This window comes from Hydra vulgaris, chromosome 14 (assembly GCF_038396675.1).
Source record: "Hydra vulgaris chromosome 14, alternate assembly HydraT2T_AEP".
Lineage (NCBI taxonomy): Eukaryota > Metazoa > Cnidaria > Hydrozoa > Anthoathecata > Hydridae > Hydra > Hydra vulgaris.
In genome coordinates, this window is record NC_088933.1 from 18,343,467 (window position 1) to 18,368,298 (window position 24,832).

Sequence of the window (24,832 nt, forward strand, 5' to 3'; positions counted from 1 at the left end):
TCTTAATTACTAATAATTTTTTTTGAAGAAATAATATTTAAGTTTGCTAGAAAGGGTTGACAATGTTTTTTTTATTATTTTTTTTTGTTAGCAGTATGTTTATTATTAGAATTACATGTTTTTAATAATTTTTTTTATTATTATTTGCTAAAATTAATTTATTATTTATTAAGCTAGTTTTTTTTCAAACATCTCCTAGCTGATATTTTAATTTAAATAATTCTAGTCTGAATTATTACACTGCAAAAATTACGTACGTTCAAGAATGCAGCAAATTCGTTCATTCAAGCATGCAGCCGTGTCTTTTAATTCTTTAAAGTTCTTTAAATTCTTTAAAAGGCATTATTTTCTAGTATATATCCGTTCTACATGTCCGTTTCGTCAATTTGTCCGCTCAAGCATGCATATATATATATATATATATATATATATATATATATATATATATATATATATATATATATATATATATAAGATAAATATATATATATATATAAGATAAATATATATAGATATATTTTAAAGTCATAAGATTATTGTATAGTTTATTTTAAATGACAGTCTGTTATATATAAAAATTATTTGTGTGTGCTATTTAGGGTAGAAAAAAAATTATATAGGAAAGATCGCAATCTTCAGGATTCGTTTAAGATTTTTTGTTACCACTTTCAATTAAAAGTGAAGTTAAAATGGATGATATTAGTCTAGAAGCAGATATTAGTTTAGAAAATGGAAACGTTAATAGGCAAATTCGTCGAGCAGCTCTAGAAGGTCGCTCAGTGTCAGTTGAGCGACCTTCTATTTTACCCTTCAGGTAAAGGCAAAAATGCCTTTACCTGAAGGGCAAAATAGATGTCGCTATAATCTCCCTTCACATAATGAAGTTGTATTTCTTAGTGAAGATGGTGCACCACCCGCTTAATTATCATATTATAATTAAATGTGATAGTACAAGTATAAAAGTGATAATATATTTAAAAAATTTATTTTAAGATTTTTTGGCTCAAAAAATGGATTTAAGACTTAATTGATTGTTATTTCCTGTTAAATCGCAATAAATAACAATTAGAAGGCTATATGGCCAAGACGGAATATGCGACATAAATATCAAATTTGTATTTTACTCATTCACTAAAAATGGAGTTAAGACAAATTGGCTCTTATGTCCAGATATGTTTTACTGCACATATTATGCAACTAATTAGTAACATTATGCAACTAATTAGTAAATAAACTAATTAGTTGCATAATGAGTTAGACACATTGATGAGTTATTTTAGGCATTGATTAAAATTGATGATTTATTTATAATAAATGAGTTATTTTATTCATTGATTAAAATTGCTAATCATAATGTAATTAATTGAATATGCTAATTTGTAATAATGCAATGCTAAAGTTAAATGCGCTTTTACTTTTTTGTTACTTTTGGTTATTTTATTACGCTTAGTGATGGACAGTCTTGTTTGTGCGCTGTTAGTTTTTCTTCTGTTCTGGAATTTTAAAATTGAAATTTCCAGACATTTAAAAAAGCACCTTTCTATTATATCTTTTCTATTACATCTTATCATATCTTTCAAGTAGGGTATACTCTGTTTAATCATTTTAATCGTTTACATTTTTTATATCTTAATATTTCTATTACCTTTATTACATTTGTTTTAAAGCATATTTATTTTTATTTTTTATGTTGAATTAATAGAATGTCCCAAATTGTTGATGATGATGGTTTGTATTTATTTAGATATGTATTATGTTACTGATTGGTATCATGTTGCGTAGTTAGTTCTTAAATATATGTTTATTTTTAGTCGCTGAATTACTAAGAAGTAAGTTTTGTTCCATTTTGTTATAACTAAATGTTATAAATTGAAATTCGTATATGTTTGTTGATTTATATTAACTTTACAATAATAAAATGGTTTAAATGAAAATTTTTGTAAATTAATTCAATCCAGAAAGACGAAATATTTATTTTAATATTGAAGTATTTAAAGAGGTTTAAGAAAGAATCGACTTCAATACTTGTTTGCTTTTCTGTTTAGATGACAACAGTATTATTGGAGAAAGTAAGTTAAAAAGCATTTTTACTTTTTAAAAAGGAAAAAAATACTTTTTAATATATCTGTTTTTTTTTTAAGTAGGTTTAAAATTTCAGGTTTTTAAAATCTTATATATTATAATCTTAAATATTTTTTAATTGCTTAAAAAATATATCTATGTTAAATTATACCAGGTTGTAGAAAATAGTTATAGTTTAATAATAAGGTTGTAGACTGTTAGAGCAGATTAAATAGATCTAAAATTTATTTAATCTACTTAATAACCTACTACCAAAGTGAAAATTTACTATCAATTGTTTGTTTGTTTTTCTGTTTAGTTGACAACAATGAAGAGAGAGGTAGTAAGTTTTAAAGGATTTTTATTTTTTATAAAGTAACTAAAATGTTTTTTAAAATATTGTTGTAATATTGTCCTACTTAAAATTATATTGTCAATAATAAAGAAAAGAAATTTAAAATTCTCAGTAAGACAACTATTTATTAATTTATATCAAGTTTAATTAAGATTTATTTTCTTTAGTTGATCAAGAGAGAGCTAATAAAGGTATTAGTTACATTAGTTAAGTGAATTTATCTTTAAAAAGTTAAGTAGATAATTTAACGCCTATACATTTAAGTGCTATTATTATTTAGACACGGAATTGAAGACAGAATTAAGTCAGTGTTTTTACAATTAGATATTTGTTAATAGGAATTTGTTTATTTGTACTGTAACTGGAATTTTAAAACTTCAAGTACTTAAGCTTTATTTTATTTTTTATTTTAGGAGAGTTTGAAAAAAAACTAAATATAAATTATATGATTAGTATAGTTAAATAAATGAAGCATTTATATATGTACCTCAAACGTCCAATATCAGTTGTCACATTTTAGAAATAACCCAAGAGAGAGGAAATAGTAAAAAAATTAGTCTTTATTGGCTTATTCTTGATGGTTAAATTTATGTTATTTTTTTTATGTTTTATTTAATTTGTCTTGAGGCACATGAAATATAATTTTGACAAAAATAAAAAAGTTATAAAAAAAGTGAAAAGTCATTTCTGGACAACAGACGTTTTTCCTTTGAACATTGTGGGGACACCAGACCCTTTATATTGACCTAACTTTGTTTCACATTGTTGTAGAACAACAGTCTTTATACCTCTGTAGATACTGAAAAAACTAAAAGGTCTCATACATAACTCATTTCTACAAAAAACTGGACAACCGACCTTTGTCTTCTGAGGTACAGATATTAAGATTTAAAGTTTTTTTAGTTTAAAGTTTTGGTTTAGTTTATAGTTAATTTTAGTTTACTTTTTGTTAGTTTTAGCTTCAGTTGTCTTTTTTCTTACTTGAGACAACTTTATGGAGGAAATGAAGGGAATAGGTAAAAATATATTATTTTATTAATTATTTTAAGGTATATTTTTTGTCTTTAGTGTCTGGTAGAAGCATAACTGGTAGGGCTGTGTTTTAAATTTTATATATTTTTTATGGAGAAATATGTGCAATAGGTGAAAGAATTATTTAATATAAATATGACATTTTTAAACTGTTTGCGTTTTACTCATATTTTTATTAAAATTAAATTTTTCACAAGTTTAACTCTTTTTAATTTACTCTCATTTTTTTTTTTTGCAAATATTTTTAATTTTTATTATATCCTTCTATTTGTAATTTTGGAGCCATTAACATTTGAGCAATATGGAAGTTATCGCTCCCAACACCCTCGGCCTCTCTCGGAGAGGTCCTTCAATAAGTAGTGTAGTAATGGCGGTATGGATGAGCCATCTTTTAAATGGAGGGCTCATCCATTAAAAATACCCAAATTCAACTGTTACAACTGCTGCAATCTGCTATGATTCTAGGGTTAACACCTGCATAACAAAACCCGCCTGAAAAAACCCAATAAAACCCAGGCAACCCAGTGTTTTTTGGAGATATTTTATAATTTTATGATTTATTATAACCAATGAAAACATAAACATATTGTAGTATAAATTAAAACACAATATTATTTTTAATAAAAAAAATTTTCACAGTGATATTTTTGGAAACCAAACAAATAAAAAGATTCATTCAATAAGCTTTTATATAATACACTTTGATAAGAATAATTACATTTTTGAGATATTTTTTATAAAAACAACTATTTTTGATACTGTCTATATATTTGTACAAGCTTTTTAGCCCTAATTTATTTCTAACTTTTGACTAGATAAAACCAAACAAGAAAAAATATTTTTTCTATTGATCCTGAGCTAGAAAGACATGTTTCAAGTTTAGAAATAAATTTGTGAAATCCTTGAGATAATTTTTTCTGAATTGGTTAATAATAGACCACCAATCCCTGCCCAATATTGTAGGAAATGCATCACAATCCTTTAATTTAAGCAAAATCAACTTAGGTACAAAATCTGGATAATGATTATAAAGCTATTTTTCGTTTCATATTTATTTTTAATAATCAAGTTTTTACCTGAGAACAAAAAAAAATTAAATTCCAATTAGCATTATCTGTGAAAATCAATTTTTTTGATTTTTTATTTAAAAACAATTTTTACCCAAAGAGCAAGGATTGGTCATGCATGTAAGATAATGAACAGGTATCATATCATCATTAAATTTCTTCCTGATGCTTTGTGGTAATGATTTAGTTTAGAATTGTTCAAAAGTGAGAGCCATAACTCAACACATTCTGATAGGTGACACCTGTCACTTTGCATCTAAAAAATATTTATTTTTTATACTTGAAGTTAACAAACCACAAATACAAAAGTTACATGCGATTGATGTGTATTGCAAAAATATTTCTGCACTTTAACCATGTATTTGTTATACATGGTTAAAGTGCAGAAATAATTTCGAAAGAATGCGTTAAATCCTTTTCTAAAAAGATTTAAACAATGCACAGAACACCCATATGTTAAAAGATTTGGATATGCTTTTCCAACCAAATCCCTTATTGTTGTCATCTTATTTTCATTAACTTTTACCACAGCAAGTACTTCTTTGTTGAATGTTTTTTAATATCTTTAATGACATTAGAAAAAAGTTTTGTACAATACTTGGCTGTTTCTTTGATTGATGCACAATCAGTTATGCATAAAAGTCCAACCTATGCAATAACCGGATCATTATTAACACTACTTTATCCATCTTGTATAATTGTTATTACAGGGTGTTAGCCAGCCTGATGGCACCGCGTATAACGCGGTTTCCCAATTGGTTTAAAATTCCCAAAGGTTTTTAAGATCATAGTAAAAAAAAAATGAAATCAGTCTCAGATTTAAATTGTTGCGCTAGACTAGTAAAAAACGCAATTAGTACGCGCGACAAGGAAATGAATTAAGTTAATCAATTTAGAATTAATATCGATTTTTTAATGTAAAAAAATCGTCATTATTAATGTGTCGTCATTAACAAGCAAGATTATTCATTCAAAAGTTGAAAAAAAATGTTTTTAATTTTTAATTGACGTCAGTTATTCTCCAGTTAAAATTGTTCAATTCGTTTAATAAATTATTTTATAAATTTATTTTTGTTATTCAAAAACTCTTTATTTACATTCTTGCTGTTTATCTTAAGTTAGGAAAGTTACAAATAAAATTTGCATATTAATAAATATTATAATATAAAATAAGTTAATAACATTTTTATAATTAAAGATTTATTAATAATTTCGGTAAAATAAATTAGCTAGTAAAGTAACAACCGAAAATAACAACAAAAAAAATCAAAAATAAAACTTGCAATGAAACGTATTGTATATGTTATATTTGCGTAAAACATAAAAGAAGATAATTAAATAATACTATTAATTATTAACCAATATTTACAATAATTACAATAATTAATTTTTTTTTTAATTACAAATTCAAAATTTACGTAGATATTTAATGTATATTTGTAAATTGAAAAAAATCGATCTGCCCCTTAAATGTCTTTGTTACTTACTCGGTGTAGTTAAGGCAATTTTAAAATACTATAGCATCTGTATGATATTTTGTTGACTACTACATATTTCCGTTAAATGATCAGGTCTGTGAATCATGAAAAGACGGAAAAAATAAAATGATAAATTTTGCAGTATCATAAAATATAAATATTTGAAGCGAAAAAACCCAGACCGTAGTTTTTTTTTTTCTAAATCTTCTTAAAATCCTAATTCGCTTGTCCAAATTCATATAAGATTTCAAATAAATACGATTATTAGGTAAAATGAACATCATAGATTAAAAACTTTTAACGTTTATTGGCGTTTTTTCTTGATTACAATTTCTTTTTTGGTCGGAATTCTTGTATTTTTTGTAAAAATTGATAGAAATATTGTATTTTGACAACTTTATAAAGCTAATAGGTCAGAAACGATTAGAACTAGGATCTATAGTAAATTAAAGCATTTTTTCAAAAGATTTTAACTAAATTCATGTTAACGCCGATGAGCGAAAGTGATCTAAAGGCTCCAAAATGGTATTATTTGTATTCACAATTAGGGGTAGTAAAAAGGATTAGAAAATTATATAAAAAAGAGAAAAATTCTTCATATATTAAAACCTGTAGCAAAAAAAAATATAACATCTAAAGCTTTTGTTTGGACATAATACGCCTATAAAATCATGCCAATTTCAAATAAATAAATTCGAATAATTTGTAAATCACCTTAACTACACCGAGTATTTAAATAAAAGTAGCATTATATTTGACGGAAATTAGCAAGCCAACCAATTTTTCAATAAAAGGTTATTAAAATTTCGGAAACTTTAATTTAACTTTTATTTAAAAGCTATAGATTTAAATAAGTTTTTTTTTACTATTTGAATTTATCTTATGGTAAAAATCGTAATATAAAATATGATGAACAATACTACGATTACCTATGTAAGAAAGTTAAAAAAAAATTTTTAACTATTTTAAAATTTTTCGTTTTAAAATACTAAATATTTTAAATCTGATATATTCGAAATCTTTCCATATAATTAGGGTTGTCAAACGTCTGGATTTTACAAAAATTACAATTTTACGGATTTTACAAACCTGTTAAATTTTTTTTTAGTGTTTTCCTTCGTAAAAGCCGTAAAATTCTGGCATTCCTAAGTATAATGTATAGTTTTTTTTATCAACTGTCGTTAAAAAGTTTTTTTAGCAAGTTAAAAAGTTACAAGAGGATCTTGGAAATCGCCAAAAATGTTTTGTTAAAAATTAAATACTATTTAGCATTTTTTTTACATTTATAATTTAAAAATGAAAATAAAAATAAAAGAAGACAATATATGTAACTAATCGTTTAAACCTTTTAAAACTGTATTTAAAAGCGATTTACGCAATTAAAATAGATCAAGTTTCAATAAATAAATTTATTAATTCATTCATTAAAACTGCAAACAATTTCCTTTTGTTCTAGTTTTCTCTCAACAATATTAAACAAAGGAGAGAAGCAATTTAAAAATGAAAACTGAAAAAAATTGCTCAAAATGAAACAAGTTGAATAATTATAATTAAACATTTATAAAATATAAAAATGTTCCTGAAAAATAAAACAGAAAAATATTCCTATGAAACTTAATTGTATCTAAAAAATTGTATCTACGTTTTTAAATGTCAAAATGTGATGGTCTTTTTTTTTTTTTTAGCCGCACCTAAATTCCCAAGTTTGCTAAAACGTTGTATGAATTTTTTTTCTGGCTAACACCCTGTATTACTGTTTATTATTGGCTATAAGTTGACCCATCATTTTGTTGTTTACTTCATAAACTTTTTCTAGGAGCTCTCTTCCAACAATTTTATGATGAGCTGAATTATATCCTGGTCTCAATGAATTGATCATGTCTATAAACTCTTGATTTTCAGAAGTTTTAAATGATACATTTGCACTGAAGAAAAATTTTGCTATTTTCATATCAATATTTTCTTTCTGAACCATATTAGCTGATATTGTGTATGACATCAACCATTGCTTCCTACATGATATTAATAAACTTATAGAACTAACAGATGCTGAAGAGCTTGTTCCAACTTGAGATAATGGTCCTGCTCTCAGAGCAGATATACTACTTTTTAAATCATTATTTGGAAACACATTATAACAATTTTTATTCAAATATTTTGATAGATTGAGTTATTACCTGTATGCTTGTGTAAAAATTGAAATTTCATTGGCAACATTTTAAATAAGGTTTTGCTTGTTCTATCTTGTTGCTAAGCAAAGCTTGACAATAGTCATAAGAAACATTTGTACTCTTTTCAACTTCAGTTACTTCTTCCCATTCTCCAGCCTTTTTTTTCCCATTGGTATTTTTTAATTATAAAAATTATTATTTTTAAATAAATCTATACATTTAGGTTTATTATACATTAAATTTTTTTTTTTCTTTACAGTTTTAAATTATTTTTAAAAATCTTTTTGAAAATAATTTTAAAAATTCTTGTTATAAATTATTAAATAACATTATAAAAAATATATTTTGAATAAAGTTAAAAAAGAAAATTATAGTAATTTTCAATATTATTAAATTAAAAAAAAAAGTTTTAACTGATATAAACTAAAAATAAAACCCAAGAAAAAACCACTGGACCAGGTATTTTTAAAAAAAACAGGTTTTTGCCAACCCTGTATGATTTTTTGTTGGATAGATCAGCATATAGACAGAAAAATTATAAAGAAAAAAAAAATCAGTTGCAGAACTTGAAAGATTGTTTTATATGATTCTTTGGGCCTAATCCTTTAGTTACTGACTTTTGGGACTCTAACCCTTTAATTACTAACTCTTGGGGTTCTAACACTTTAGTTATTGACTTTTGGAGCTCTAACCCTTTAGTTACTGACTCTTGGGGCTCTAACACTATATACTGAGCAAAAAAAACAAAAACAGAATACTTGTGGTTGGATATAGTAAAAAACATGTTTTTGAAAGTTCATGAAAATGTGATTATAAAATATCAAAAAAATCACGAATATTCCTAAATTTTTAAAATAATTTATTCTAGCTTTGAAAAATCAGTTTCTGAAAGAAATATGTTCAATCCATAAACATTAATTTTTTTATTTTGTCTACCATTTGGACAAATGCAGTGGGTCAGCATTAACTTTTACTGGACAAAACCAATAACTCATCATTTAAAAAATCTTATTTAAAGACGACTTTTGTACTGATTACTAAGTTAAGGATTGCAGTTTCAATGATAACATAAGTTTTGATTTTGGGTTGCTATGTATACCTAAACTGCAACCACATATTTTATTAAGCATAATAAATAATAATTGGACAAAAGTAATAACTTATAAAATGTTTATCTGATTACTTCCATAATTACCATGTGGTACTCAATGTGCATTGAGTATTTTTTATTTTTTAAATGTAGAAGCACTATGGACATTTTATTAGGTTGATAATGTCACTTGAAATGTCTGGCGACCTTTCATTTTGCCGAAGTTATAAACTAAGCTAATATCAATTTGGCAGTCTGATTGAAAGTTATTTTATACAATTGAAAGATTTAACACACAGCTGATTACTAATTTTAGGTGTTTTGATGGAGTTCTAGGGCTCTATTTTATATTTGTTGAAACTACTTTATAATTTAAAATTTTTTTTTTTTTTAATCAAAACTCATTATATTTAGATAATTGTAAAACAGGTTTAGCTTCTTTTTCTTTACCATTTTAGTGCTTACTAAAACCTGATACAAGCAATAGTTCTGAAGATGAAAAAAAACCCAACTAATGACGCCTATCTTCTTTTTTTTTGTTTTACTACTTGAAGTACCAAGATTCATCTGCTAGATACTACAGTTGGGAAAAGAGCTGAGATATCTTCATCAATAGAAGCAGTTGGGAGAACCAGTTTATTTTGTAGCCATTGTTTGTTATGCTCTTCAAAACAAATTTTATAGCTTTTGCATATATGCCAGCTTTGTCGAAAATGCTTCATGAAAGTAGACAAGTAATTATTTGCAGTTAAGCTCATGCATTTTAAAACTGCATCCAAAATATTAGGATTAGCTAACTTCAAGTTTTCTTGTATTATATACAAATATTTCATGTTTTAACTACACTATATAAAAGTGTAAATTACATGTACACATTTACAAAATATTATAAATAGGTATTAGAAGATGTATCAATGCTAAAATAAATTTGTTAACATACGTTAACAAGTTTGTTAAACTTACATATATGTAAATTTGGTTATTATCTGCGGATAATAAACCAAATTTACATATATATATTGATCAACATATTTTAAATCAAATTACTAGACCACCTTAGACCACACATGTATTCGATTATATAAGTGAACTTTTAACTAAAAAAAGTATTTTAAATATGCTGTCATTTGAAATCAATTTTATTAACATAACTAACATGCAAAATAGTATTGCAATAGCTTATTTCAAAGATTTTATTTAAATATGACATAAAAAGAGACATTTTAAAATTACCAACTATTTTACACTTGTTACTAACACCCAAAAAATTATCAAATGAAAAAAAAACAACTGAAAAAAACAATTAATAGAAAAAAAACCTTTCTTAAAACAGCTTAGAAGTATACAACATAATTATGCAAAAATATATACATTTTATAAAAGCTGAATGTTTAAGCTATAAAATGGTATAAAACAATTGAATTTTTTAAAATTTTGTTTATTTACTTTTTCTTTTTTTTTTTAGTTTTTTTCACCACTCTGGCCAACTGTGCACTGTGTAACATTTTGATTTCTCCAATAATAACTCTATATAATAGCTTTTTGAAGTTCATTAATATACAATTATATAAGATCCTAAAAACTTATTTAAATATTTAAATTCCAAATCTAAACAATACTATCCTTTTTGTTATAGCATAAACATTATGTTCTAAGAAAAATGATTAAATTAATTAAAAATTACCATTAGAGCAAACAAGTACAAGTAAAAATCCCCCATTCATTTCTTGAAAGCAGCATTTTATAACTTCAACACCACCTACAAAAATGAGTAGGATAGTATAAAGATATATATAGTAAGATAGTATGTCAGGATAAAATAAAACAACATATATATATATATATATATATATATATATATATATATATATATATATATATATATTGTTATTTTGATTATGTGATAATAATCAACCCTTTTTCCATTTGAGAGTGATCAATATAAAGTGAAATAATCACAAAATAGATCAATAAATAAATAAAAGATTAAATGAAAAAAACAACTTTTTTACGGTACTTAAAGTTTCATGCCATTTTCGGCACTCATCAGCCATATATTTATGTTAAGAAAAAACCGTTTAAAAATACAATTAAAAAACCGTTATAAAATTAAAAAAAAACAAAGGAATGAGTTTTGACGTCAAATAATAATAATAGTAATATAACAATAAAAATAATAACAATAATAATATATTAATAATAATATGGAAAAACATCTTTTCTAATCGCCAGTGTCAAATTGGGAAAGAAGGAATCTGTTTCTATGTCTGCACTTAGAAACAATCTCACTCCTTTCATTCAATAGTATTTTTTATAATTTAGGATTTCATATTTTTCGGTGAGACTTAATTTACAAGATTTGGATGTTGGATTATATGCTTTACAACGCTTGAGAATTTTCCATTGAACAATAGGAACTAAATTAGCTTCTTTTAGCTTCCATGCTTTGAGAGCTAACAAGTAATAATGATAATTATAATGATAAATTAACAATTATAAGATTAACAGTCATAAGAATAATAAAAAAATTATATAATAATAAACCAATATCAATTTTAAAACAACAATTAAATATTATGTACAGATAGGAAAGTTACAAACAGTTATGTACTGACAAAAACCTAGCAACCTACCATGTAACTAAAACAATAATGGCAAAAAAAGTAACAATGATTTAATAAATATAATAGTCTTAATTTCAACAATCATAATAAAACAATAAAAATAATATAAATTTTCTATTAAAAAATAATAAATAAACAAACAAAAAAATTTTTTGACAACACTCACAAATAAAAACATGTGACACACACACACACAAACATTTAGGCACAAAAAGTATAGTTTTAATAATAAATAAAAATATTCAAATAAAAAAGGAAATCATATCATAGTACCCAACAAATACATATCGTCCTCAAAATTTATATATTTTATTTTAACTCTTTTTAATTACTTTTCATTCTCTAATGTTTTTTTCTTTTAACTTTGGTTTTTGTTCTTTTTTCTTTTGTCGTTTTTTTTTTCTTTTGTTAATTTGTTTGACTTGGTTTTTAATTTTTTGTTTATCTTTTTCTTTTCTACACTCTCTTTATTTTTATTTATTTTTCTTGTTTTTTTTCTTCATCTTTCTGTTTTTTTTCTTTTCTTTAATTTATTTATAAAATTTGTTATAAAAAAATGTCCGCCATTCCGGAAGTCTCTGCACTGTGTGAATATATATATATATATATATATATATATATATATATATATATATATATATATATATATATATATATATATATATATATATATATTAGGGGGAAAGGTAGAGCATTCAAAAAGTATAAAATTGTCGTTGCACAAATCAAGCATAGTAAAATAGGTGCTCCTTTCAGTCCCGAATAAGAAATATGAAAACTTTTAAATATAAAATATTTTGTAGGGGTTCCAACTGACTTATGAATATTTAACAGTTCCTTAATATCATTTTTAAAAAAATTCTTCAAATTTATGTCAACCTGGTGCTCAAAATCAGCAAAACTTAATAAAAGTATCAAAAATAGTAATACTAATTTATAAAAATGATTAGAAAATATATTTTTATTTCTAGTTTTTTTTTATTAATTTAAATTTTTATTTAAAAAAACTTTAAAACTTATTTATTTTTTTTGAATGTTAAAAAATGATGTAATTAAAATTATCTACCTAACATTTATATAAACTTTATATATATTTTACAAATTATAGACTGACTTCTATAACAAACCCTAGAGTTTTTTCCACCTTTTTTTGTTATCAGTGTCTACATCTGAATACTTTCTCCAAAGTAACCACATATCAACATATTTTGAAGTATGTTGATTTGTGGTTAAAAAGTTTTTAACCACAAACCAATTTTTTTTTTTTTTTTTAACATCTTCACTTCCAACAAGGCTGCAAGCAACCACTATTAGAGTTGGAAGTTACTGGAAGAGAAATGATGAAGTTTATAGAGCAAGATAACAATTGTCAGACAACTTAAAAGGTTGCAAATTATAAGAATCAGGAAAGCAAGATGAAGGAAGCAAACTCCAAAGAACTGATGTTTGAGGAAAAAAACTAGACGAATAGGAGTTTTTAGAGCACTTAGGAACAGTCACAGTAAAAGGATGGACTTTATTGAATGATGAGTAATACAAGAATAAATCTTAGTAAATAGCACAAGAGATGCTAGCTCTTTAGAGCAGTGCCCATTATAGCATTTGTAGAAAAGAAAAAGAAAAGCAACATTACCACAATGTGATAATGGTTGGAAATTGGCTGCAGGAGCAGGTTCGATTCCCACCACGTCCCTGGTAATACCGCGTTTAAGTCTTGTACGTTCAGGTTCGTGTTTCGGAGTTATAGAGCTGAGAGAGGGTTATAACCACAAGTAACCTCCTCATCTGTTGTGACCTTCTCGGCCTTAAGGAGGTGAATTACGAAATTAAAAAAAATTAAAAAAAAAGAAACAACTATGTTTACAATTCATTTTTGTACCTTGTCTAAAAGAGAAAGGGGTTTATTCAAAGACTCACCCCAGATATGGCAACAGTATTCCATACAAGGACAGATTTGAGATTTATAGAGTAAAATAATAGAATCTGGAGTAAGAAATCGTCAAGCACAATAAAGAGATACAACCTTAGCAGATGCTAATTTTGCAATAGATTTGATATATGATTTCCAAGAAAGATCACAAGTAAGAGTTAATCCCAGAAGATGAAGGGTAGATGACTTATCGAGTACATTACCATTCATAAATATAAGAAGATCTAAATTATTGCAATAACGATTGGCTGAAAAAATTGGGTTTTATCTGAACTGAAGTTCACCAGCCACAGTGAGCCTGATGCTGCAGCAGAAGTGAGGTCCTTTTCAAGCTCAAATGCCCCCTCTATGCAATCAGAGAGTGATGGCTTCTTATCAAGACAAAAATAAATATTAGAATCATCAGCGAACAATGCCACCTTAGGTGTGAGAATATCTGGAAGATTGTTAACGCAAATTCCAAAGAGTATAGGGCAAAGGATAAAACCTTGAGGAATCCTTGAAGTGACAGGGTATAAAGATAAGTGCTGTCCATCAAGGACGACTTTTAACATCTTAAATATTTTATGCTACGGTGTATCAGGTAACATCTTAAAGATATTGCCTGATACACCGCAAGAAGAAAGCTTATGGAGAAGACTAGCATACCAAACTTTATCTAAAGCTTTAGAAATGTCTAGAGCTATAGCCTTAGCCTCTTCACCTCTATCTAATGTACAATAAAACCTATTGTTGTTTAAAGTTAATATTTTCTGACCAATGATTTTAGTCTAAAATACTAAGCCCACTGAGTTAGTTTAATGTCTTCATCATTCATTTTTGAATAATTGTACAAGTGCTTTTCAATTTGTCTTGTATAGTTCCATGTTGCACTCTTGAAGATCCAAACTTAACATTAGTAATTTTTGGAAAGCATCACAAATCAATTCTAGATCTATTAAAAACTTAGATCATTTTTAACGGATCTAAATTTTCTTTTTTCAACCTTCATACATCCTTTTTTTTTTTTTTTTTGTAGAATCAACTAATGCTTAATTTTAATTTTTCAAATTTGCAAAATGATTCAAAATCAACCAATTTTCAGTAGTTTTACATCAAGTAATATTGCACATGAATGTAATTCTCTGCTATTTTGAGGCAAAGCTTGATAGGTGAAATAAAGTTTATTCAGAAATGATCTCTCCACAATAATAATAATATTATTAATAAATGACTTCTCCATAATAGTAATGTCTAATGATATTCCTGTTTATGATTAGCACAATGCCTAACTATAACATAAAGATATTTTATCAGTGAGAAATTTCTTAAAGCCACTTTGAGTTCTAATATTACTGTCGCGTTATTGCATGCTACAGAAACTAAATAACTCTGAAATTATTCCTCTACCATCCTATAAGAATAAAGATATTATTCATTTAAACACAATAATGAAGATATTAGAGTCAAGCATTACATGCTACAGAAATTAAACAATTCTTCAAGTATTCTTATACAGTAAAAGTCAGGAAAATCAGTAAAAATAATCATTTCATAGCCAAAGCAATCATTCCATAATCAAAATGTAATCATTTCATAATCCCTAAGTTAGTAAAAGTAATCATTTTGTAAGACTGAAGACATTAGAGTAAAGCATCAAATAATCCTTCAGCTGTAACACTTTTAAGTTCCTCAGAATCAAAAATATACTGAATAATGAATTGTCTACTGCACATCTTTGAGTGTATACTATCAGTGACAATTTTTGATTCATCAAAAATTAGTTTTCAAATCAGCAAATAATGTTATACTTAATAACTTATACTACCTAGATTTGTATTTTATTTAAAAAAACAATTTTAAATAACAATTTTTGAATTTAGAAAATTCCAAAATGTACCAGCCCTCTGTATTAGGGTCGGCATTTGGCAATGCCAACCTAACAAAGTTGATGATTTTTTGCCGACCTCAAAGTGTTTGAAGTTGGCAAAAAATCACCAACTTCATATTTATCTTTTATGGTAACCGCTTTGTGTCAATGTCTGTTGCTAATGTCTAACAGCTTGAGGTCGGCAATTTATTACCGATTGATTTTTTATAATTCTGAGGGTTGATGTACTCAGTTCATTAAATTGACTAAGACCATAATACAACAACAAAAAGAATCAGCACTACATGAGAATATATATATATATATATATATATATATATATATATATATATATATATATATATATATATATATATATATATATATATATATATATATATATATATATATATATATATATATATATGTATATGTATATATCATATCATATCAACAGTCTGAAATTATACTGAAACAGGGTCCCTGTCATGGAGTTATGGGGGCTTCAGCACATGCATGGACTGGTATAGAAAGAATATGCAAAAGAGTTGCTGCTACACTGACTGAGATATCTTTATAGTTAAAGTGTCTTTGCCTTAGAACTTTGAGCCATTTCATGACTGATGTGTAAGAGATTTTTTGATATACTTAGAATGATGAATTAGGAAAAAAGTATTTTATACTCATTCTTTTTGTAATTTTTTTAAAATTTAGGTCTGCAATCAAAAATACAAAACTATGTACAAATGCAAGCCAATAACTATGGTAGTTTATACAGATATACTATCTTTTTCAATTACTAAATTTTTTGTGATGTCGCTGCTTCTAATTTGTTTTACACTATTTTTATTATCTCTTCAAAAAAAAAATGTAAATATACAAAAAAATATATTGTAAACTTATTCCGGTATGAAATATTTGACTAATTAATAATGAAAAATAAGAAGTAAGTTTTTAGTTATTCTAGCACTTACTTTGGTTAGGTGGCTTAACTCTAAGAACGTATTGGCATTTATAGATATCATAAGTATAATTTTGTGCGGAGTTCTGTTGTTTTTTCTTCAAACTTGATGCAGGTACAATTGAAAGAGACATAGTAACTTTGGAATTAAATAAATAGAACTTTAATGAATTTAAATAATAGATAAAAAAAATTGATAACTTTAATTACTAATTGCTAATAAACTGTTATAAACACAAGGCCTAGCAACTTTTTAAATTGAATTTCGTTCGCAATTTTGGTGAGAAAGTTTATCTCTTTGGGTAATAGTGTAATCTAAAGTAATAATTGCAAACTAATTAGACGTAAATAAAGTAATTGTGATGATTACTTAGAACAACAGCACGGAAGTAGCGTATTTAAAAGTAATAGTCGTGAACTACCGAGTTGTGAACCTTAAAGTAAGTAAAGTAATATAAACTAGTAGGGTTAGGACTACTGTAATTGTAATGAAAACAATAACAGTAACAATAATTATTGTTATTGTATTAACTTAATTTAGAAACAATAACAATACTTGCGATTTACAACTATTGTAATTCTGTAATACAATAAATATTGTATTGTAATTCATCTTTATAAAACAATAACAATATCTGAAAGAAAAATGTATTGTAATGACCCACTCAGGGCCGGCTCAAGGGTATATGGCGCCTGTGGCCATTTTTCAATTGGCGCCGCCCTTAGCCCCTCCCCCTCCGGCCCTCTTCCTCCCCCTGTATCAAAAAAATAAATCGTATTATGGGCATTCGTGGTGAACTTTCAATATTTAGTTACAATTTAACCTTTTTGCTTTTACAATAGCAACTGATTTAGTCATATCTTCTAAGTCCAGTTCTTTTGCAAATAAGTTTCCCAAAGCTCCGTTCAAATTGTTTGAACAAATAAAGTCTAAAATATTTCTTGGAGAGTAGTTTCCCTTATAATGATTTCACAAATATTTCATCTCTTCAAACAAGTCAGTTCCAGAAACATCTTTCAACTCATTGCAAGATAATAATTTTTCTAAATCCATGCATCTTTTTAGTAATTTATCTTCAGTAATTTCCTCGGCATTTAAACTGTAAAGAAAGTTGAATTGATTATTATGCTGCATAAGCATTTCAAACCGATCCTGTCTCGTGAGCATTCAATCTGTTATTTAAGTTTTTCCATTTTGATACGCCTTCACCAGAAACCTCAGTAATCTTTTTAGAAAAGAGCTTGCAACAGAAGCAAAAGGTAGCGTCTTTTGTTTTAGAATAAACTAGCCACTCATGTTTAAACTTTTCCCCATTTGGTAGCTTCCGAAAATAATGACTTATATTAAATCTTAGTTTTTTTCCTTCTTGACTAGTAAAAGGAAAGTCAAAACCCATTATTTGAATTGGACCAATTTTGACCAGTAGATCTGTCAATGACACAGTTAACTTCATAAGCAAATACTTGTTCAATGTGGATTATACCAGTAGTAATATATAAACTGGTTTTTCAGAGTTCCCACAATTATGGAAAATTTTCCTTAAAAAAATTTTTTATAAAATTGAAATTTAATCTAAAATCTATTTTATTTTTAATTTATATTTATTTTGAATTTTTTTTGTTTTTAAATTTTGAAGTTTTTATTTTTTTTGGCGCCCCCTTTGAAGCGGCGCCTGTGGCCAAGTGGTGCTTGGCCACACTGTTGAGCCGGCCCTGGACCCACTACAATAACAATAAATATTGTATTGTAATTCGTCTTTGTAATACAATAACAATATGATGTTATTGTAATAAAGAAAAATATTTTAGTGTCAAAATTTAATAAATGTTTTAGTGTCCTAACCCTAATTATGTTTAACTGTTTGTGTTACTAAAGTTGATTTTCATATATATTTTAAGTTCCTTTTCAGCATTAAAATCAAGAGGAAAAAATAAAAGGGCTGAATAAAATAATTTATGAATGTTATTTTTCATAATAGTAAGGCTATCATCAGACAGGCAATATTTTGCGGCCATTAAGAGCTTAGAAATATATAACAAGATAGGTGATGCGAAATCTAAATATGTAAAAAATAAAATTTGTATTATATCGCAAATCCGTATATAAAAAATGGCAAAAATAATAGTAAGTTCGTCAGAGATGAATATAAATACGTTAAAATACGTTAGCTTTTCTACTTTAATGTAAAGTAATACACTACAATGGTTATTGTAATTGTTTTCATCAAAACAATACAATAGTTATTGTAATTTTATTTCATTAAAACAATACAATACAATAGTTCTCGAATTTTATTGTATTGTTAGAAAAAAAACAATACAATAGCTATTGTAATCGTTTTTCATCACAGCAATACAATACCAAAATAAAATAAAAAATTTCTGTAATATAACAATACAATATTATTGTATTGTAATGTGTAATTGTATTTAATTTTTACAATTACAATTATAATAGTCCCTAACCCTATAAACTACATCGCTTCGTATGTTAATAAGCTGTGTAAACGCAATTGAGCAATAAATAGAAGCTAGTTTAAAGCAATGTATAAAAACTATAAGGTTGTTAACTTGAAGAGTTAAATGACGAAAATTTATGGGTGTAAAGCAATCTTAATGCTAACTAAATTGTTTTGTTTTTTTTAAGTTAAGACTACTTTTTAGTTAAAACTACTTTTTATTGAGAGCTTTGTATGGGTGGCATTTTTAAAATTTTTAAAATTGGAAGCAGTAGAGTTGCTACCCAGTAAACACACAAACGTCTATTAAACGTCAAAACAATGTTTTGACAAAACGTTCAAATTTGGTCGATTATCCGTTTGGAATGAAATCCAGGTTGACGTTTAAAACATTTATTTATCAGTCGTTTTGCTTTCAGTTGCTGTAAGAAAGTAAATCTTGAAAATACATTTAAGTCTAATTTAATTATTTATTCAATAAAAAAATAAGTTTTTAATAAGTTTTTTATTTCGTTTTAATTATGCCTATTTAAACCGCATGACTAAAGCTGTTATGTTATGTCTTCCTGACCAATGGCTGTATTACAATGTTATAATATAACAAACGTTTATTAAACGTCGATCAAACGTTTAGAATAACGACTTATATTAGTCAATATTGTAAACGTTTGATCGACGTTTAATAAACATATATATTAAAAATTTAAAACGTAGGTTTTAAATCTATAGATGTTTACGTTTAATTAAGGTTGATTAAAGGTTTACAATATTGACTAATGTAGGTCGATATTCTAAACGTTAGATCGACGTTTAGTAAACGTATATATAAAAAAGGTTGAAATATGCATTTCAAATCAAGCGTCGATTTTCAGTCAATAATAGGTCGCAAAACGTTTTATCCATTTTTCGACCGATTTTGACTAAATATTGACCTATTCTGAACCAATCTGTGTTTACTGGGTACGTAATTAGTGATTGGAGCAAGTAAAATTGGTGCACCCCCTCTTTTCTCGAATTTTTATTGAGAAAAGTTAATTAAAAAAAGAGTTGTGTTTATATTACAGAGGTCAGGCCCACGCAGAGACTTCGTGGTACCTAGGGTCAATTTTTGTTTGGTACCCCAATCTTAGGATTCTTGGGTATATTATATTAAGCATGAACTTCACTGTTTATCGTCCGTATGTCTACTATCACATTACAATTTAATGAAAACAATAATTATTTTTGTATTAACTACCGCTGTACATAAACAAACGAAAAAAAAATACAATTTAAAATCAATTGAACTATATATTTCATCAGTAAAATGTTAATTATAAAGATCAGTCAGATCACACTAATTTCACTTTGCGGGCTTTCTTCTTTTCAAAACTAGAGATTACATTTTCGTACGCAAGTCTTGGCAAAGTCGTTTTCAATTGAAATTACCATAAAGTTAGTAAGGCGTTCTTCAAGATTTGACAAGAGCAAGCTTACTAAAAGAGTGCTCTTCTTCAGCCACTGAAACCGGGATTGTATTGAAAATGCAAACAAAATGCAGATCGAAGGAAATATTGACTGAAGACTTTTCTGGTAGATTCTGTTGAGCAACTTTATAGAAAGATATTCTACTTGTCCAAAAGTGTTTGATTGCTTCAGAATACCTAGATGACGGATTTCTTCAATCAACTTCTCCTCTTTTACATCATTTACGTAGAAATTTGCAAGGATTATGTATTTTTCTTTCTGGCTAAGTTTTTCTTTATCACTAGAAGGAGATGGAGAACACCATATGAACGAAAATATATCCGTCGTCTTTTGAGCTCTATCGATTCTACTGGAGCAGCGTGTCAAGAGTAACATTAAACACGTTCACCTCAAAACCCTTTGATTCGTCTTCGTGGAAGTGGGGAGTGTTCATCGACTCGCAGTGAAGAGTTTTCCTTTTCCTTGTCCTCTTCTTAACATAATCATTTTGAAACCCAAACGAAACTAACCCAGATGCAACCAGTTTTGCTTCTTGGAGGATTTGGGGCTAAGATGAACGTAGTTGGTCAATCATCAATTAGAGTCTTTAAAAGCTTTGTTTTTTTATTTAAAAAAATGCTTTCTGATTGAATAAGGAACCAGGCATCGTTGACATATAGGAGAGCCTTGAAACCAGAAAGTAGTCAAGACAATGAATTCAAATGATTGAATCCACTTTTTGAGTGCCTTAAATGAAGCCAGTTGATGATCTTCTAAATCAAGTTCTTCAAGAAGTTTCAAAAACTTTAGTATTTCTTTTGATCTTTTCGACAATGGCCGGACAGCCTCGCGCATCTTGTTTGAAACGTTTAGTAAAGGGACTGCCCCGCTGCCTTAGTCAAAATTTTCCAGTGCCTGGGGCTATTACTAAAAAGGTTATACAACGATTAGATGTAGCCAAAATAGTTCTTGACTACAGTAGAGGATTCTGCAAAATGAATGCCAGCTAAATTGAGACTATGCGTACTGAAAGGTATGAACAAAGTTTGACGATTTTTCTCGAGAATGATGGCCTGCACTCCTTTGTATACACCTGACATATTATCTCCGTTATCCTAGCCCCTACAGTTTTTGGTTTTGATCCACAACGTGGATCAAAACCGAAAACTGTAGGGGCCAGTTAGTTATTCTAAGTTATACCAAAGAGGTATTTCCAAGTTATACCAAAGAGGTATTCCACAAAAAGTTATACCAAGAGGTATTCCATGAGAAAGTGGGACAAATTTTTAAGGTTTGTAACCCACCATCTCAGATTTTCTTCATACTTTGTAAAAATGGTCATCTATATAACATAGAATGCCTTGCAAAATCTTAGCACTGATATCAAATTGGTTATGGAGATATTGTTACTTTAAAATAAGCTATTTTTAGCAGTTTTTTTTTGTTCGGCGGCCATTTTGATTTTACTATAGTTTTTGTTTTACAAGTTACTGTTCAACTAAACATGTGATTAAGCTGAAAATTAGCACCAGTATAGTTTTTAAGACAAGAAATCAGAATATGATATTTGTTTTTAATGAAAATATTTAGAACTATATCAATATGGGGACTGTACTTCACCAATAGCTATTTTTAAAATTTTAACAAAGGCGGAAAGGAGGCCTGGTATCCATGGTAGCATTAATTCTTTTTGAATTTTTTTTCATCCTTATTTATGAATTTAAAATTCATGCATCCTTATTTACCTAACATTTCAGTGTAATGAATTTTACAAGGGCGACTTCATTTCTTTTATCAATTTCAAATACCAAACCAACTCAGTTAAATATATCATATTTGCAGATATAATATTTTCCTGCAATGATTTCTTGAAGACATTGTATTGAGCCAGTAAGGTTGAATGTTAGATTAAATTCCTCCTTCTCGGAGACTCTTCTGACATTTATGCTTGTTGCATCCTGTGGAATAAATTGGTGGAAATTTCTTGTACCAGGTTAAGTCTTTGCATTATTCAATCGGAGAGTCAAAGATTTACGGAGTAATAAAATATCTTCGCCTTTTTAAAAAAAAAGAAGTGGATGCCAAATATATTATCTTTTGAAAAATTGAACATTTCTTCAGCGTTCTGAGTTTGTAAGTCAATTGGACGTTTAAGACTAGCACTCAAAACAAGTCTTTTAACTGTTTCACCAATGCCATCACATGGTGACTTTCCATGTGACATTGCAAAGAAATTCCATTCACATTGCATCCCAAAATCTTCAACATGATGGCATAAATTAAAAAAAAGTTTGCAATTTTTGCACTGGCGAGCACAACCATCAGAGAAATAATGGATTTTTGTGGTATTTGGAAACATTTCTTGTACAAATTGGACAGTTCTTTTTACTATACAATAAATAAATCCAACATCATGTGTTAAGTCATTAAATATAAAACATAAAGACGTTGGTTGACTTTTAGTAGCACTCTTATCATTTTTGTTATAAATAACTACAGGATATAGTGGTAACTCTGGATTTCATCTTGTATGACAAATTTAATGTTTTCTGCAAAATCAACCAAAACAATAATTTCATTTATGGGTATAGATGACTTTAATGTATTTAATTATTTATCTTGTGCTTTAGCAATATAAGAGTGAGATGTTATGCTATTCAGTTTTTCACTATGACTTTCAATGAATTCGCCTATTGTAGAAGTATAACTTAGAAGCTCTGCTCTATGTGTTGTGCTCCACTGTTTGTATTCAATTACTTCATCTTCATCAACTTTGTCATTCTCTTTAAATGATCCTTCATTTTGTAATAGATTTACAGTTATATAACTGATAATATTTTGAATTCCAGGGCAACGATTACATCTATAGACCATGCATTACCTTGACTCTCTGCTAGAAACAATTTTCTCAGTAAGTTCATGGTAACTCTTTTCCAGTTTAACAGGGCTAAGCATAAGCTTTAGGTTTTGGTGTGTTTTACATATATTCCTTTTTGACCAGCGTAAATACACCATTTTGCCTTTAACTAGGCAAATCTAGAAAATCCTATTTTGGATTGAGTTAAACATTTCTTGTTTTTCTCTAGTTTGAATAAATAAATAATTCCTTTAAATTGCAAAGAAGTAATCGCTTTGATACATGTTTATTTTTTGAAACACTTACAAAATCTTTTATACCTGGCAACTACCAACTGAACTGATCATTACAATAGAAGCTTTCCGCCTTATCAATGATATATGATTCAATTATAACAGTGTTAGTTTTTTACTGCTGATATATCTAATTTATCAAAATTGGTATTTAAAACTTCTTTTTCTTGTGTGATTTCTATACCTTCATCAAAAAATAATTGTACCAGGAAATCATTAACCATTGTGGTCCTGTAAGGTGACCAAACATCTTTTTTTTTTACCACTGCTCTTCGACATGAAGGACACATCTTAAAACCAGGTGTTGTTTCAATACCAATTGAACACATATCTTTTGCCAGTTGAATATCAATTTCTCGCAAACCACCTACAAATATATTATAAATGAAAAAAAATTTGCCAAAATCAAGAAATAATAATTTTAGGTAGAAAAAAGTTTATTTGTTTAAAAGAATTGGTAATAGGTAATTTAATAATTTTAGAAATAAGACAAAAAATATTTTCAAACTAGTTGAAAGTGTACTAGATGTTTTTTTTGTAAATAGACAGCACAATAAGTTAAGAACATATAAACTTACCTTTTATATTAGTTTTATGCTTTATATAATATTTTTTGGGAGGTTGCAAACCGGTGAAGTAAAAGTTGCTCATGATGTAAACAGATTTTAACATTAACGTTTAATATTAATAACCCAGATCTCCATATTAATAAATTTCTATCTTTCTCTGAATACCTTGATAGATCTTTCAATCTTATTGATTTAGTGTACACCATTTTATAAAAACATCAATCATTTGATAAAATATCTACTTTCACAAAAAACGCTCATTTAATTTTTTTAATTTTTTATTTAACTATAAATAAACACAAAATACACAGACTTTTATCCTTAGTATTTTTAAAAATTTATTAAATATTAATTATTTTTTAAATTTTGATTATAACTAGTTTTTTTATTTTAATGATTAACTACAGAGAAAGAACAACAGCTGGTAATATTTCAGGCTAATACCAAGTCTTAGCGTTTTAATATCGAGTGGTTCTTTTGTTTTAGTAAAAGATAACATAATATGTCATTTATTACAAAGCATGAGATTATTTAAAAAAAAAAAATTTATTTGAATTAAAGCTCCTTTAAATAATAGGTTAATTGAGTTT

General features: G+C 26.9%; 2 protein-coding genes across 2 annotated transcripts in view; both read right to left on the reverse strand.

The window, feature by feature from the left end:
* LOC101237479 (uncharacterized) overlaps nt 1–17,004 on the reverse strand; it is a 124,313-nt gene extending 107,309 nt beyond the window's left edge. The window contains exons 1-2 of the mRNA XM_065818360.1: nt 16,632–17,004; nt 10,939–11,013 (exon numbers count right to left, since the gene is read on the reverse strand). Coding sequence (XP_065674432.1) covers nt 10,939–11,013; nt 16,632–16,752 — 196 coding nt within the window. The 5' untranslated portion in view covers nt 16,753–17,004. The remainder of the gene's footprint in view (nt 1–10,938; nt 11,014–16,631) is intronic.
* Nucleotides 17,005–20,347: 3,343 nt separating this feature from the next.
* On the reverse strand, nt 20,348–24,530 carry LOC136090778 (uncharacterized). Its single transcript, XM_065817681.1, has 2 exons — nt 24,252–24,530; nt 20,348–24,040 (listed from the first exon to the last, which is right to left on the reverse strand). The coding sequence occupies exons 1-2, from the start codon at nt 24,343–24,345 to the stop codon at nt 23,781–23,783; spliced, it is 354 nt and encodes a 117-aa protein (XP_065673753.1). The 5' UTR covers nt 24,346–24,530; the 3' UTR covers nt 20,348–23,780.
* Between the last annotated feature and the right edge of the window lie 302 nt (nt 24,531–24,832).

Excerpts from the sequence above, each read along its gene's own strand:
- LOC136090778 (XM_065817681.1), bottom strand. The coding sequence starts at position 24,345 with ATGTTAAAATCTGTTTACATCATGAGCAACTTTTACTTCACCGGTTTG. Across the intron at positions 24,041-24,251 it reads GCATAAAACTAATATAAAAG|GTGGTTTGCGAGAAATTGAT; the intron begins GTAAGTTTATAT and ends ATATATTTGTAG.